At 45.0% G+C, this 12,936-nt stretch overlaps 2 protein-coding genes across 5 annotated transcripts in view; one reads left to right on the top strand and one right to left on the bottom strand.

The window, feature by feature from the left end:
• The window catches only part of COL4A6 (collagen type IV alpha 6 chain), a 322,473-nt gene extending 319,355 nt beyond the window's left edge, over positions 1–3,118 (top strand). For all 3 annotated transcript variants that reach the window (XM_047844389.1, XM_047844388.1, XM_047844387.1), the window contains one exon: positions 1,486–3,118. In XM_047844389.1, the coding sequence (XP_047700345.1) occupies positions 1,486–1,746 (261 nt within the window). In that variant the 3' untranslated portion in view covers positions 1,747–3,118. The remainder of the gene's footprint in view (positions 1–1,485) is intronic.
• A 1,295-nt stretch (positions 3,119–4,413) lies between these two features.
• The window catches only part of ATG4A (autophagy related 4A cysteine peptidase), a 57,727-nt gene continuing 49,204 nt past the window's right edge, over positions 4,414–12,936 (bottom strand). For both annotated transcript variants that reach the window (XM_047844501.1, XM_047844502.1), the window contains exons 10-13: positions 8,948–9,093; positions 7,802–7,858; positions 6,028–6,136; positions 4,414–4,994 (exon numbers count right to left, since the gene is read on the bottom strand). In XM_047844501.1, the coding sequence (XP_047700457.1) occupies positions 4,924–4,994; positions 6,028–6,136; positions 7,802–7,858; positions 8,948–9,093 (383 nt within the window). In that variant the 3' untranslated portion in view covers positions 4,414–4,923. The remainder of the gene's footprint in view (positions 4,995–6,027; positions 6,137–7,801; positions 7,859–8,947; positions 9,094–12,936) is intronic.

Here is a 12,936-nt window from a genome sequence, read left to right as displayed (position 1 = left end):
GTCTTAGGCTTCCTCACATTGGTGCACGTACCTGAGATGAGGCCCTTCATCGTTTTGCTCTATGTGAATTGGGCAGCTTATCCCAAAGGAATATAGAATCACCTCACCTATCATTCTGTCCTATCCACCACCCAGACCGGGAAATACGTTGAAAAGGCCCCTGAACTTCCACAAGGAATGCTACAAAAGCTTTACAATATCTCACCTGTTTTGCTTATGGGATCACTCTTAAGATCTTATTCAGAATCTCTTTGCTTTTACTTTACACATAATTCTATCATACTAGAATATCTATATTTTCCTGAAGACCTATAAGGGTGGGAATTTGGACTGCCTAGTATGGCATCTTGAAGCAATAAGACATGCCTACTAAAGACAAGAAATGAGGGAGAAAAGGATTCAGAGGTGGCCTAAGGACTCCACAAGCTGTGTCTCTTGGTGTGGGGCCCCTCCACAATTGCCCAACACAAAAACCAACATTCACAGCAATAAGCCTGTGTCATGTGCAAAATGTAAAATATACAGTGTCTGCCATTTAGTAAGTCAGGGAAGCATGTTGTTTGTTCTAGAAAGTTTTCTGAGGATCAAAGCGAGGAAAACTCTGATGCTGCATTTATCAGGAAAGGTCACTTAGATGGAGACCAACTGTCCCAAAAAGTATGCCAACCCTGAGCGTCCTATTTGGCCATCTGTCCCATTGGCCGTTTGCTGACCCGGCTGTGTATGAAGCCTCTTCCTCACCTCTTGTGGTCCAGATAATAATCCAGCTGACATGAAGAGAGGAGGGGGGATGGGGAGTGGAGACACAGGGACCACTGTGGGTACAGTGACTGGAGACTATCGGCTAATGAGTGGCACTGATGGGGAAATCCTGACCTTGTATGTGGAGGGAGCCCTGATGTGAGGGCCAGGACGTTAGGCCAAATGCGATGCCCACTTGTACTCAGCAAGCAAAACACACTGCATGTTGCCCTGAAGGGTGTGGTGCAGACTGAAAACATAAGAAGTTCTAACAAAGGTAACCTCAGAGTGCTATTGATAGGCTAGGGGAGGGGCCTGTGGTTTCACCACTTTGTGGAGCATTGTGCGCTCTCTCTCTTGGAGTACACCACCAAGGGCTGGGAGTTGACAAGGGCCCTGAGAAGACCTGCTTTCCGAAATCTATTGCATCTTCCTTAATCCAGCCTTTCTCAGACTTATTTGTGGAGATTTGCGGAGAGGCAGCGAACACACCTTGAAACTCAGTGGGACGGTGGCAGTTTGGGAGACGCTGGCTGAGATGTACCCAGTGTCCAAATGCAGTGGGTTAGGAGGGCACTAGGGGCTGCTCCTGGCCCTGAGGAGCTACAAAGGAGGGATGAGCGGACGCTGGTACTATAACACAGCTTTCCTGATGCTGGGGCAGAGCCAAGAGCCCAACGTTTCAGAAGGGCCCACACCTCCCATGGCAGGTGCAGCTCACACACTTGACCCTGTCTGTTTCAGCACACTGCTGCTGGCGCCGAGGGCGGGGGCCAGTCCCTGGTCTCACCCGGCTCCTGCCTGGAGGATTTTCGTGCCACTCCTTTCATCGAGTGCAGTGGGGCCCGGGGCACCTGCCACTACTTTGCCAACAAGTACAGTTTCTGGCTGACAACAGTGGAAGAGAGGCAGCAGTTTAGGGAGGAAACTGTATCTGAAACACTGAAGGCTGGGCAGCTCCATACCCGGGTCAGCCGCTGCCAGGTGTGTATGAAAAGCCTGTAGGGGGGGGGCTGCCACCCTGCCACTTGCCCTCCCCTCCCCCACACAACAGTCACCTCACAAACCCCAACAATCTGAAGAAGGAAGGTCCAAGCCCTATTGCCCACCTGTACGTCAAGTTGTATGTTGGAGTCTCATTTGGGCTGTACTGGACACTGGTCGCCCCAACCCTCAGGCCCAATGGGTGAGCTCACCCTACTGAGATCTGCTGTCCCATTTCAGTCAACCTGGTGCTACCATTTGATTCCGATGTTTGTGTGATTATTCATGGCTACCTCAGAAAGACCCACTGGGCTACTGCTCCTTAGACCACTGGCTTTCCTCACTGCCTTGATCAGAAAGGTCTTTGTAATAGCTGGTAAGTCATTTCTTTATGTCCAGAGAACACCATGCATTATTTGGCTTAAACCAGAACACAGTGTTTCCACATTAAAAACAAGAATCCTCTGGCTGAATGTTCATGGATGGCTCAAGACTGCATGGGGCAAGCTCTCACTCTTCAAGGACATGCACTGTGTCTAGGCAGGCAGCAGACCTGGAATGGGGTGCCAGCCAGTAGCCTGGGGTGAGCTTTGCCTCCTTGGAGGGTGAGCACAACTGGGCCCCATAATGCTTAGAAGGGGAGCTCATTAACTTCATAGGGTCATAGACAAATCACTTCCTCCTTGCTGGCTCCCTCCCCAGCCAGAGACCTAGGACTTGGCCTGGTCCAGAGTAGAGCAGAGGATGCCCCAAATGCATCCAGGCCCACCAAGGGAAATGAGAACCACAGCCCTTTCTCCCAGGCTGGGGTTAGAGAGGTGGATGGGTAAGGAGGTGTGAATTTTGCTTTTGACTCCAGGAACAAAAAGGCAAAGGCAAATCCCTTGGCCCAATTTCTCAGAAGTCCCTGTTTATTTCAAATGCCATCCATATGTGTGCAAGGTGGCAGATCGAAGATCCGGTGTGTTGGGTCCTTTGCGCTTTGAGGCTGTTGTTAGAGACTTTCCATTAAAATGTCCATCCAACCACTCTTTCACAGGTAGCCTGTTAAACAATTTTAATACGGTTTTAAACCTCATAAAAATCTAGCACACTCCTCTCTTTAGCAGTTGGCAGACCTAAAGAAAACCTGAGTTGACTATAAAGTATATTGTATTCTATTCAGGGGATGTGTTTTCACCATTTCCTCTATCACTTTCCCAGAATACTTAGCTATGTTGACATGAGGTGATTCCTTCCAGCTGATTCTGTTTCCTTACATATTATGTAAACTGTGCCAACACAGACCAAGCATAATCAGTATAATCTGTGTTATTGTTACTTTCACCTCCGATCTCAGTAATAAGCATGGTGCCAGCCTTGTATATTGCAAATAAAAGGAATTAAATATCAACATTTGACTCTTTTGACATTCTTTGATGAAAACTTTTCTAAAGTCCGTCTCACTACAATTTGTGAACCCCACCCCCGCACCGCCCTGAGCCTATTAATGCAAGCTGAGCTTTACAAGAAAACACTGAGGCAGGAAAAATACAATTAAAGTCAAATGGCTGAAGGCAACCAATCTACAACTTGTTTCAAAATATGCCTATAACTGTTTTTAGCCCTATCCAGGCTAGAGTTCAAGAAATGGGTTTTTATACTCTGGGTCTACAGGATCCTTTATAGACAAATCGAAAGTAGAGAAACGAGGTTGTTGAAACCAAATCTAAGACATATATGCATATATTTGTATATGCAGAATATAGATATTCTGGACCAATAAACAAGAGAGTAACGACACTGGGAGCATTCAGGAAGGGAACCGACCTGTGGGAGACATAGACATTTCACTGCATACCATTTTGCACCTTTTGAATTTTGAACCACTGTAATATACTACCTACTGGGAAAAAAAAAGAATAAAATGGAATTTAAGGAGACAAATGTTCTAATGTTCCTAAATATACAAGCAAAACAAAGCAAACTTGGGTTTTGTGCGAGCTTTCAAGCTGTGTTGCTGGCCTTCCTTGGGACTTGGTGGAGGAGGGAGGTGAAATGCACACAAGTTAACAGGTAAGGAGAGGAAAATGGGAAGACACCACTTGGACTTGAGGTATATCCACACAAAAGAGTGTTTAGCAAAGCCAATTTGATGAAGAGATTTTAAGATTTACTCTGTTGCTCATCCTGAAGTGGTTTGGAATGGCATCTGATGTACTTAAGATTAAATGTCACCACATGAATAATTTTTTTCTAATTATGACTGACAACCAAAGTGGAGTCTAATTGAGACACAATTTTTTAGTTCCCCCAAATCAACATTTAAGTCAGTGACTGGCAAACTATACAGCTTGCAGGCCAAATCCAGCTCGCCACCTGTTTTTGTAAATAAAGTTTTATTGGCTTACAGCCACGTTCATTTGTGTGCACGCTGTCTTTGGCTGCTTTTGCACCTCAACAGCAGAGATGAGTAGCTGTGACAGAGGCCACGTGGCCTGCAAAGCCCAAAATGTTTACTATTTGGCCCTTCACAGAAAGTTTGCCAACCCCTGATTTAAGCGATCATGATTTGATTTAAGGATAGGGTGACATCTGACAAAAAACATCAGTAAGGACGGTGACAGTAACCCATCAAATGGTGAGGTTCCCTCAAATAGGAAGGAGGCCAATGAGTGCACATTTGATATAGTTTCTTTGACACATTTTTGATGTAAATTATAATTATTTAAAACACATATTCAAATAATTTAACAAGAACTTTCTCTCCCTGATGCAATCACTTTATTATTAGAGAAAGAGAATAGATTGCTTCTTAGTATTTAGCCCCAAAGAGGTCACACCTGAAAGGGTGAAGAAGCACAGGGTAACCATCTCTCCTCTGCTGGTGCTGGAAGCAAGGTGGGAGTTGCTGTCTGACCTCCACCTTCTCGTTTCAGTAGCTGAAGACTTGCAGTGGCCAGGTAAGACAAGCTGGGAAGCAAGGGACAGCTCCTAATCTGTCTGCTCCTACATTCCATGATTGTTCTAGTTCATTCTGGGGAAGGGTTGCTGTTGTTTGTTTTCTGAGAAATGGTGATTGGCTCAGTCATGATTGCTATCAAGTTTGTATGCTGTTGGCATATCAGGCACTTGCTGACTAGAAAAGTGTTATGTAAGGGCTTCGTGTTCTTCTGGTGCCAGGTGGAAGACAGATCACCAAGATGAGGTTCCATTATTCTATACACTCAGAATTTCGAAATCTTCCTCCAGGTCAGACTCCTCTAGTTGCTCAGTAGAGTCGATGAATTCTATCAGGATATGTAAATGAAAAAGAAGAAAGCTTGACACTTAGGTTGGTGTGGTCCATATGGTACTCAGTAGTTAAGACTGGGCATGTTTTAATTTTTTTAAAGTTATTTATTTATTTATTTTAAGAGAGAGAGAGAGAGAGAGAGAGAGAACAAACACAAGTCGGGGAGGGACAGAGGGAGAGAGACAGAGAGAATTCCAAGCAGGCTTTGTACTATCGGCACAAAGCCTGATGTGGGGCTCAAACTCACAAACTGTGAGATTATGACCTGAACCGAAGTTGGATGCTCAACCAACTGAGCCCCCGCCAGATGCCCCAAGACTGTGCACGTTTTAATAATTTTGCTGCAGAAAAGCATGTGTAGAGGAGACCCACAGGTGGGGCCACTGGCAAGTGCTAGAAATTCTTTATAAAGAAGCTAAATAATGGAACTTGTTACCTAGTCTTATTCATAGTGATGAGGATGAGACTCTGTAATCTTTGAGGTAGCTTTCGAATCACCCATGGCCTCTGGTTTGTTTTTTGAACCAGACCATGAAAGTTCTAGGCATTTTGACTTTACAAGGAACTTTTGCATCGAGCTCATTTTCTTCTACTGCCCCTCTTGGAAATTGATAAGTATCAGTTCCTCAGTAGATTAAAGTCATCATTTCTTTTTTTTATTTATTTTTAAAAAAAAATTTTTTTTCAACGTTTATTTATTTTTGGGACAGAGAGAGACAGAGCATGAACGGGGGAGGGGCAGAGAGAGAGGGAGACACAGAATCGGAAACAGGCTCCAGGCTCTGAGCCATCAGCCCAGAGCCTGACGCGGGGCTCGAACTCACGGACCGCAAGATCATGACCTGGCTGAAGTCGGATGCTTAACCGACTGCGCCACCCAGGCGCCCCCAAAGTCATCATTTCTTGATCAGACCAGCTGAGTGGAAATTGTACATTCCATGGAAACATGGGCCACCATTGCTTCTGTCTCATAAAACAACTGCTACACCTAGGTCTGCTGGCCCAAGAGCCCTGGACCAATGGCTTACCTGCCCCAGAGGTTGTCACTTCTGGCTTGGCTGGAGGAACAAATGGAGGCCAGTGTGATGGGTGTTTCTGAACTAATTCAAACATCCTTAAATTTTCCTTTAGAATTTCCTGAGGAAACACAGCAACAGTTGTAAACACTTCAGACTTACTACATTTCTGCTCAATTGTCCATTTGTGATCCCAAACCCTATGAGAGGGACCTGGTTGTTGAAAGGTGAAAACAAAGCTGTAGCCAACATACCCATCCTCTCCTTGACCCATCCGAAGACCCAGCCCTCTTCAACTCTAGATACTGTTGGCCAGGAAGGAAGGACCATGGAGGGAGTATCTGATGGAAGGTCAGTACTAACTGCCCATGGTCCATCAGGAGGTTCAGGTCATATGCCAGTTGCACGGGCCTAACTCAATACGGGGCTGACAAGTTCCTGAAGTGTTGGCTCCAAAGAAATGTGTGTTAATTACATTAAATCTGCCCCAAGATAATACATGGGTTTGGTTTGGTTTGGTTTGGTTTTAGCCCAACACTTATGGTATACATCCTAATTTAGATGGCATAGTCTCACAAGAGACGTTTATTTGAACTTTTTTTAAAAATTTTTTTTAACATTTATTTTATTTTTGAGAGACACAGCATGAGTGGAGAAGGAGAAACAGAGAAAGAGGGAGACATAGAATCCAAAGCAGGCTCCAGGCTCTGAGCTGTTTGTCAGCACAGAGCCTGATGCGGGGCTCCAACCCACGAACCATGAGAGATCATGACCTGAGCAAAGTTGGACGCTTAACTGACTGAGCCACCCAGGCGCCCTTCATTTGAACTTTAAATGTGGTATAAATACAGTTTTGCTGCATTCTGAAATGTTAAGCATTGCCTTTAGAAAATGATTTTCCATTATGTTTCAGCCAATTATTAACTGGGGTTTGAGATTCAGCTCGGGACATTAGTGTAAATTATTTGTTCTCTTGTGAAGATAAATCTGCCCTTCTTACACTTGCAAGAGGCTCTGGGCTGCCATATTGTCAACTTTTTTTTTCCAAATAGGAGAACATCATGTCTCCTGCCACCCCATCCAGGGCGTTTTAAACTTCTCCCTGTGATCTCCATTCTTTCCATACGCATTTATCAATGTCACCCACATATTTGGCATGTGTTAGAAGTGAGAATGGGGTGGGCAGATAGAATGATTGGTGAGCTAGCAAAACACTATCAATACCCTTTTACACAAAATACCAAGAAGAAAGAATATCTTGCTTTGGTATTTACAGATTTCTGAAAATTGTGTTTCCTTTAATGGCAGCATGCCTGTATTTTATAGAAATGAGACAGCTGAAAGACAAGCTTCCTAAACCATAATTGACTATATGAAACTGTAAACAGACCACGAAACAAATAAAAAACTTTAGTTTAGTTCCTTCAACCATTTCAGCCTTATGAATGGAATAAGGAAGAATTTAGGCTGAACTCTATGAAATCAGCATTTTTAAGTTAAACTGGTAGAATATTCATGGACTATTTCATGACTATTTCATGTAACTCGTAGGCATAATGAGATGAAACATTACTTAGCTAAAAATATCACTCACTTGACATACTAAGCATATTTCAACCCAAAGTTTTTCTTTGGTTCCCCCAAGGTTCTGCATAACCCCCCACATCTTAGTTTCTCTCTTGAAATAAAGTCCTAGCAGGCTAGATTTAGGTTACTATGAGAAACGGTCTTGAAAAGGAATCCTATTGAACAATTTTGTTTTTAACACTAAGAAAAACATACATACCTTCTGAACAAGGCTACACCAGTTATCAAAGTCTTTTTCTTCTTTGCAGAAAAATCCCTTGGGGGGGAAACAAGAGAACACAACTTAGAAGTGGGCAGGTGCACTAAGTCAGGCCCTATGCACTGCAAGATGGAGCCACTGGCCCAAAGCTGTGATATGGGCCACTCTCTATGGATGTGTCTTCTGGCAATAATGAAAAATACTGGCAGGATTTCTCTCTCTCCTAGGTCATTGCCTCACCTGGACACACACATTTACTTGTTCATTCCATCTCTCCCTCTCCATCTTTATCTCTTTCTCTCCCTCCCTCACTCTCTCCCTCCCTCTCCCTCTTTCCCTGTATTTGGCCTTCCCCATCCATCTCCCCTCATACTATGAGACACAGTAACTTGAAGGCCAATCTCCAGAGCATGGGGTTAATTCCATCACATTCAGTGCACAGACATCCATAAAAAACAGTCAACTAAACCAACAGATAAGCCAAATAGTACTTTTAGCTAGAGGCTTAATAAGATGGCTTTCACCTTAAGGAAATTATCTATTAGAATAAAGGGGACCATGAATCTCCTTCCCCATCCTCAGAGCCATCCTTCCAGGGGGGAAACCCTGCAACTTCCTGGATTGGGTGTCCAGAGAAATCAGCACTAGGCACGCAGAAGTGCCCCTGGGTGCCCTCTTATCCCTCCCTCCCTCTGTATGTCCTACCTTATTCCCTGTGCCTGTGTGGCAATAATTAGAGGGAAAGAAGTAAAAAGGGAATGACTGTAACACTAATAATAACTATTTACAGAATGCTTACAATGTGCCCGGCACTGCGCTGAGTGCCTAATGCACAGTATACGTCATACGACCCTATGGTGAAGGAACTATTGTTTTGCTCATTTTAGGGATGAGAAGACTGAGGCTTAGAAAAGTTAAGAGACTCCCACTAAGTCCATAGCTAGTAAGTGGCAGGGCCTGGATTCCAACTCGAGTAGTTGTCTTCAAGGTCCACCCCCTCCCCACAATACTATGCTACCCCTTGTAGGGGTTGGTGACTGAACACATTCTTGCCGCCCTACCTAGCAACCTGGATGACCCTCAAGGAACCAATCTGTAATAGGGTGCTGTTGTATCTCTTGGCCCGCCTAACCTTCAGATACCCACCAATGCTACGGAAGGATCCAAGTTCAAGATGTTCATTCGCTGAGGGGATTGCAGGCAATGGAAAGTCTGGTCATCAACTGTTCCATTTTCCTCGGTGTTAACAAAAGTCTGGGTTGTGTGAGGGTCCAAGAAAATGAGCTCATCACCTGTTTGGAATGAGATATGCTTAATCTAGAAAGAACCACTGGCTCTGGCCTCACTGCTGCCCTTGGGAGAGGCACTCTGGTTTTCTAAACCCGTCCCTTGGTGACAATGAGAATGAGGTGACAGAAAGCCCAAACTTGGGTGATCATGCTTGAAGGAAGCCAAGTCCAATCATTTGATGAGAAGACTTGCCCTAGCATTTGCATCTCCTTAAGGTCCAAGACTGGAAATGGAGAGTGACAGGTTTGAGAAATGGTTTGAGGAATGAGAGACCACAGATGACATGGCAGGCTCTGTGAGCAGCAGTAGCAAAGAGGCAGTAGGTAGGATCACCAGGGCATGAGCCCAGGTGCCATTAGGGGAAGCTTCCTGCCTCTTTCAACATGGAAAAGCATCTCACTCCACACCATCAGTGCTCAGACCTCCGGTCAGAGAGCCCATCTGGTAAGAAAAAAGGCCTTGGCCTTCAAAAGAAATGGGAATGAGGACTCTGCAATGGATAGGATACCAGGGCTCTGACTTCTGGTCTTGATTTAGCTAGCAAATTAGTCAATGTTAGCAAGTTAGTAATTCCTGTTGGAAAGCACTGCCTTGGGCTCCTTAACATCAGTACACATACGCCTCCCTGGGAGAATTCACTTCAACATGTTCAATCTTTACAAATGAGAGGAAAGCCACATTTTGTCAAATTGAAAAGGCCTAGTCCAATGATGACCCTAGAGGAGTCTGAAATAATAAAAGCTCTACTTTGATATTCAAGAGGCTGAGAGTCCCTCTAATGCTCATCAGAGGCAGGCTGAGCTGCCAAAAGTTCCTAAGGTGGAACCCCAACCTCACTGTCCAGGCCTCAGGGCCATGTGGGCTTCTGTGTAATAGACTGGGTTAGGCAACCAAAGAGAGATCTACCTGAGGCTGGAGGGCATGGTAGGAAGAGATGCCCCAAAGAATCTCCCTGGAATGGCACCCAGGGCTGTGTTGGGCCCCATCTAAGTACTTCTGCTGGCAAAGAATGTGTTTCTGATGTCTGATGAGTAGCTTAACTTGTCTGTGTCACAGACCAAGGGCAATTCAATTCAATTGGTCTTAAACTCTCTTGTTTTTAAACTGGGGTTACTAGGCCTGTTCCAGTTACCTCACAGGGCATTATAAGAACCAGAAGGTTTCTTTGCTGTGAAATGCTTAAAATACAATACAAATACAAGGTGGCCACTGAAGTATCTCACTTTGACTCAAAAGTATTTCCCTACAAATACATGTTTAAGAGTATATGAAAATCAATGCCCCCATATGACTTGTTTTATGAAAGTCAAGGAACATACATATTTCCCCTAGACCACAGGTGGGTGAGATCAGTTATATCAAAAAAGCATGAAGTCACAAAGAAAAGCAACAACCAGAATGTTTAGAAGGAAGCCTACTTATGACGACAGAAAAGTAAGAAGGAAAGGAAGTTCTGCACAATAAAATAGAGATCCAGAGCATGGTTAGAATCAAGCATCCTACCAGGGTGTTTCAAGTTAAGATGCTGGGAATAATAAGAGCGTCCTCTCTGATTCTGGCCTTGTGTGTGTGTGTGTGTGTGTGTGTGTGTGTGTGTGTGTGTGTGTGATGGAGCTTGGCAGGCTGCACTGTTCCTTAGAGTGCTTAAAAGAGATACAGGAGAATATCTAAGAAGCCCTAGAAGTGATGTGGGGACTAAATCAAGGTCTCTAAAGAGGCTCAAGTGCAAGAGGCAGTCTGGTCAACCATCTGCAGACACAGGGCTCACACTATGCATCTCAGGTGACAACCTTTCTTTACCCAAGTACAGGGGACAAACATCTCCTGTCTAAGCAGGCAAAATTGGAGAGCCAGAGTCTCACCCTGGCCTTAGTGTCCACATTGAGAGCTTTCCCCAGCTTCCCACCAAGAAAGAGGGCCCTCAGGAAGCAATGTGGCATGGTAAACAGGGATGGCCAAATCGGGATTATATCCTGGCTTTGCTACTTTCTAGCTGGGTGGCCTTGAGGAAACAATCCCTCTAACTCTTAGTCTCACTATAATAACAAGCTATAACTCACAGTTATGCTGTGAGTTATTATGCTAACTATCTATATCTATACATCTCTATATAGGACTATCTATATCTATACATCTCTATATAGGACTACATATGTATATGTTCTCTATATATCTACCTACCTACCTACCTACCTTCCTACCTATATGGGGAGTGGTACTTGGTGGGGTCTCTGACACAAGATAGCTGTTCAGAAAATGGCAGGTCTCATCTGTTCCCTCCTTTTAGGCATTTTACAATCCGGAACCCCAACCGAATACAGTAAGGGGATAAGGCAGAAAAGGGGATTTAGGGGGACTTTGGAGCCTCCAATGAAGGTGAAGCAAAGAGTTTATGAAAGCCAATGGGCAAATGGGTACTATGTAAACCTCTCTCTGGGGAACTAAAGATTGCCCTCACCCCTTTCACGAGTAGTCAACCCTCACAAGTCACCCTGACCCAATGGGCTCACGAAACAAAAGGGCTATGCCAGCTTGGCAAATTCTCTCTGGGTAACTTGAGGAAAGCGAGACCAGGGTACCCGGGAATCCCATACACTCTCCATTGAGCCCCCTCCAAAATTATTTAGTATCTGTTTCAGCCTTGTGCTCAAGTACCAAAATACAGGAAATTGACTTTTTTACAACATTGTGTTTGACAGGATCCCCAAAATTTAGAAGCAGAGGCTGTCTAAATTTATATAACTCCAAATACTGGATTTTGTACTTGGAGAAAGAAACGAATGCCTCCATGGTTTGCAAATTTTCCATCAAGCTGTAGTTTTGGGCTCGACCAATAGATGGCAGCAATAGAGAGCTCAGGCAACTGTGTAGACAGCCTCAAAGAGAAGAAAGAGTAAGCAAAGACCAGACCAGTTGGGGGTCAGGAAAGGTGGGGCTATCTTTTACTGAGTGCATACTACATGCCTGGCTATTTGCTAGGTGCTCCCCTGTGAGGTGACAACACGGAGAGTTAAGGGGTAGGCCTATTTTCTTTTTTGTTTTTCTTAAAAAAATTTTTTTTGCTGTTTTATTTATGAGAGACAGAGAGACTAAGTGCGAGTGGAGGAGGGACAGAGAGAGAGAGAGAGGGAGACACAGAATCCAAAGCAGGCTCTAGGCTCTGAGCTGTCAGCACAGAGCCCGACTCAGGACTCGAACTCATGACTTGTGAGATCATGACCTGAGCTGAAGTTGGATGCTCAATCAACTAAGCCACCCAGGCACCCCTCTTTTTTGTTTTTTAAAGTAAGCTCTAAGCCCAACATGGGGCTCGAACTCACAACTCTGAGATCAAGAGTCACATGCTTTACCGACTGAGCCAGCCAGGGGCCCCAGCCCTATTTTCCACTAGAGGAAACTGAGACTGAAGAGTTGATATTTGTTTCCTGCTGTCACACAGCTGATAACTGGGAGACTGCATATGAGGCCAGGTATGTCTGTTTCCACCCCCTCCTCACCTCCCTGAATCTCCAAGGAGTTGGGGGGGGAGGGTGGCCAAGCCCCTTTCACCTTCTCCTCTGCACATCCCTTGTGCCTTTCCCCAGGTCTGCTCTGGCTCGCTCTTGCCTAACTGAGGCTCTCCCTTGTAATCTAAGCTCATGTTCCTCGAAGCCCAGTTTCAGGCCACATTGCCCCCTTTCCTGTGCTCTTCAGCACTAACCAGGGGTCTAGGCCCTTGGTACTCAACGTGCAGTGTGTACACCAGCAGCTGCAGGACCACCTAGTTAGAAATGTAGACTCTCAGGGCCCACCCTGGACCTGCTGAACGTGCATTTTAAATAGGCTCTCAGGGGGCGCCTGGGTGG

Source organism: Prionailurus viverrinus, chromosome X (assembly GCF_022837055.1).
Source record: "Prionailurus viverrinus isolate Anna chromosome X, UM_Priviv_1.0, whole genome shotgun sequence".
Taxonomy (NCBI): Eukaryota; Metazoa; Chordata; class Mammalia; order Carnivora; family Felidae; genus Prionailurus; species Prionailurus viverrinus.
This window is presented reverse-complemented; position numbering and strand designations above follow the sequence as displayed.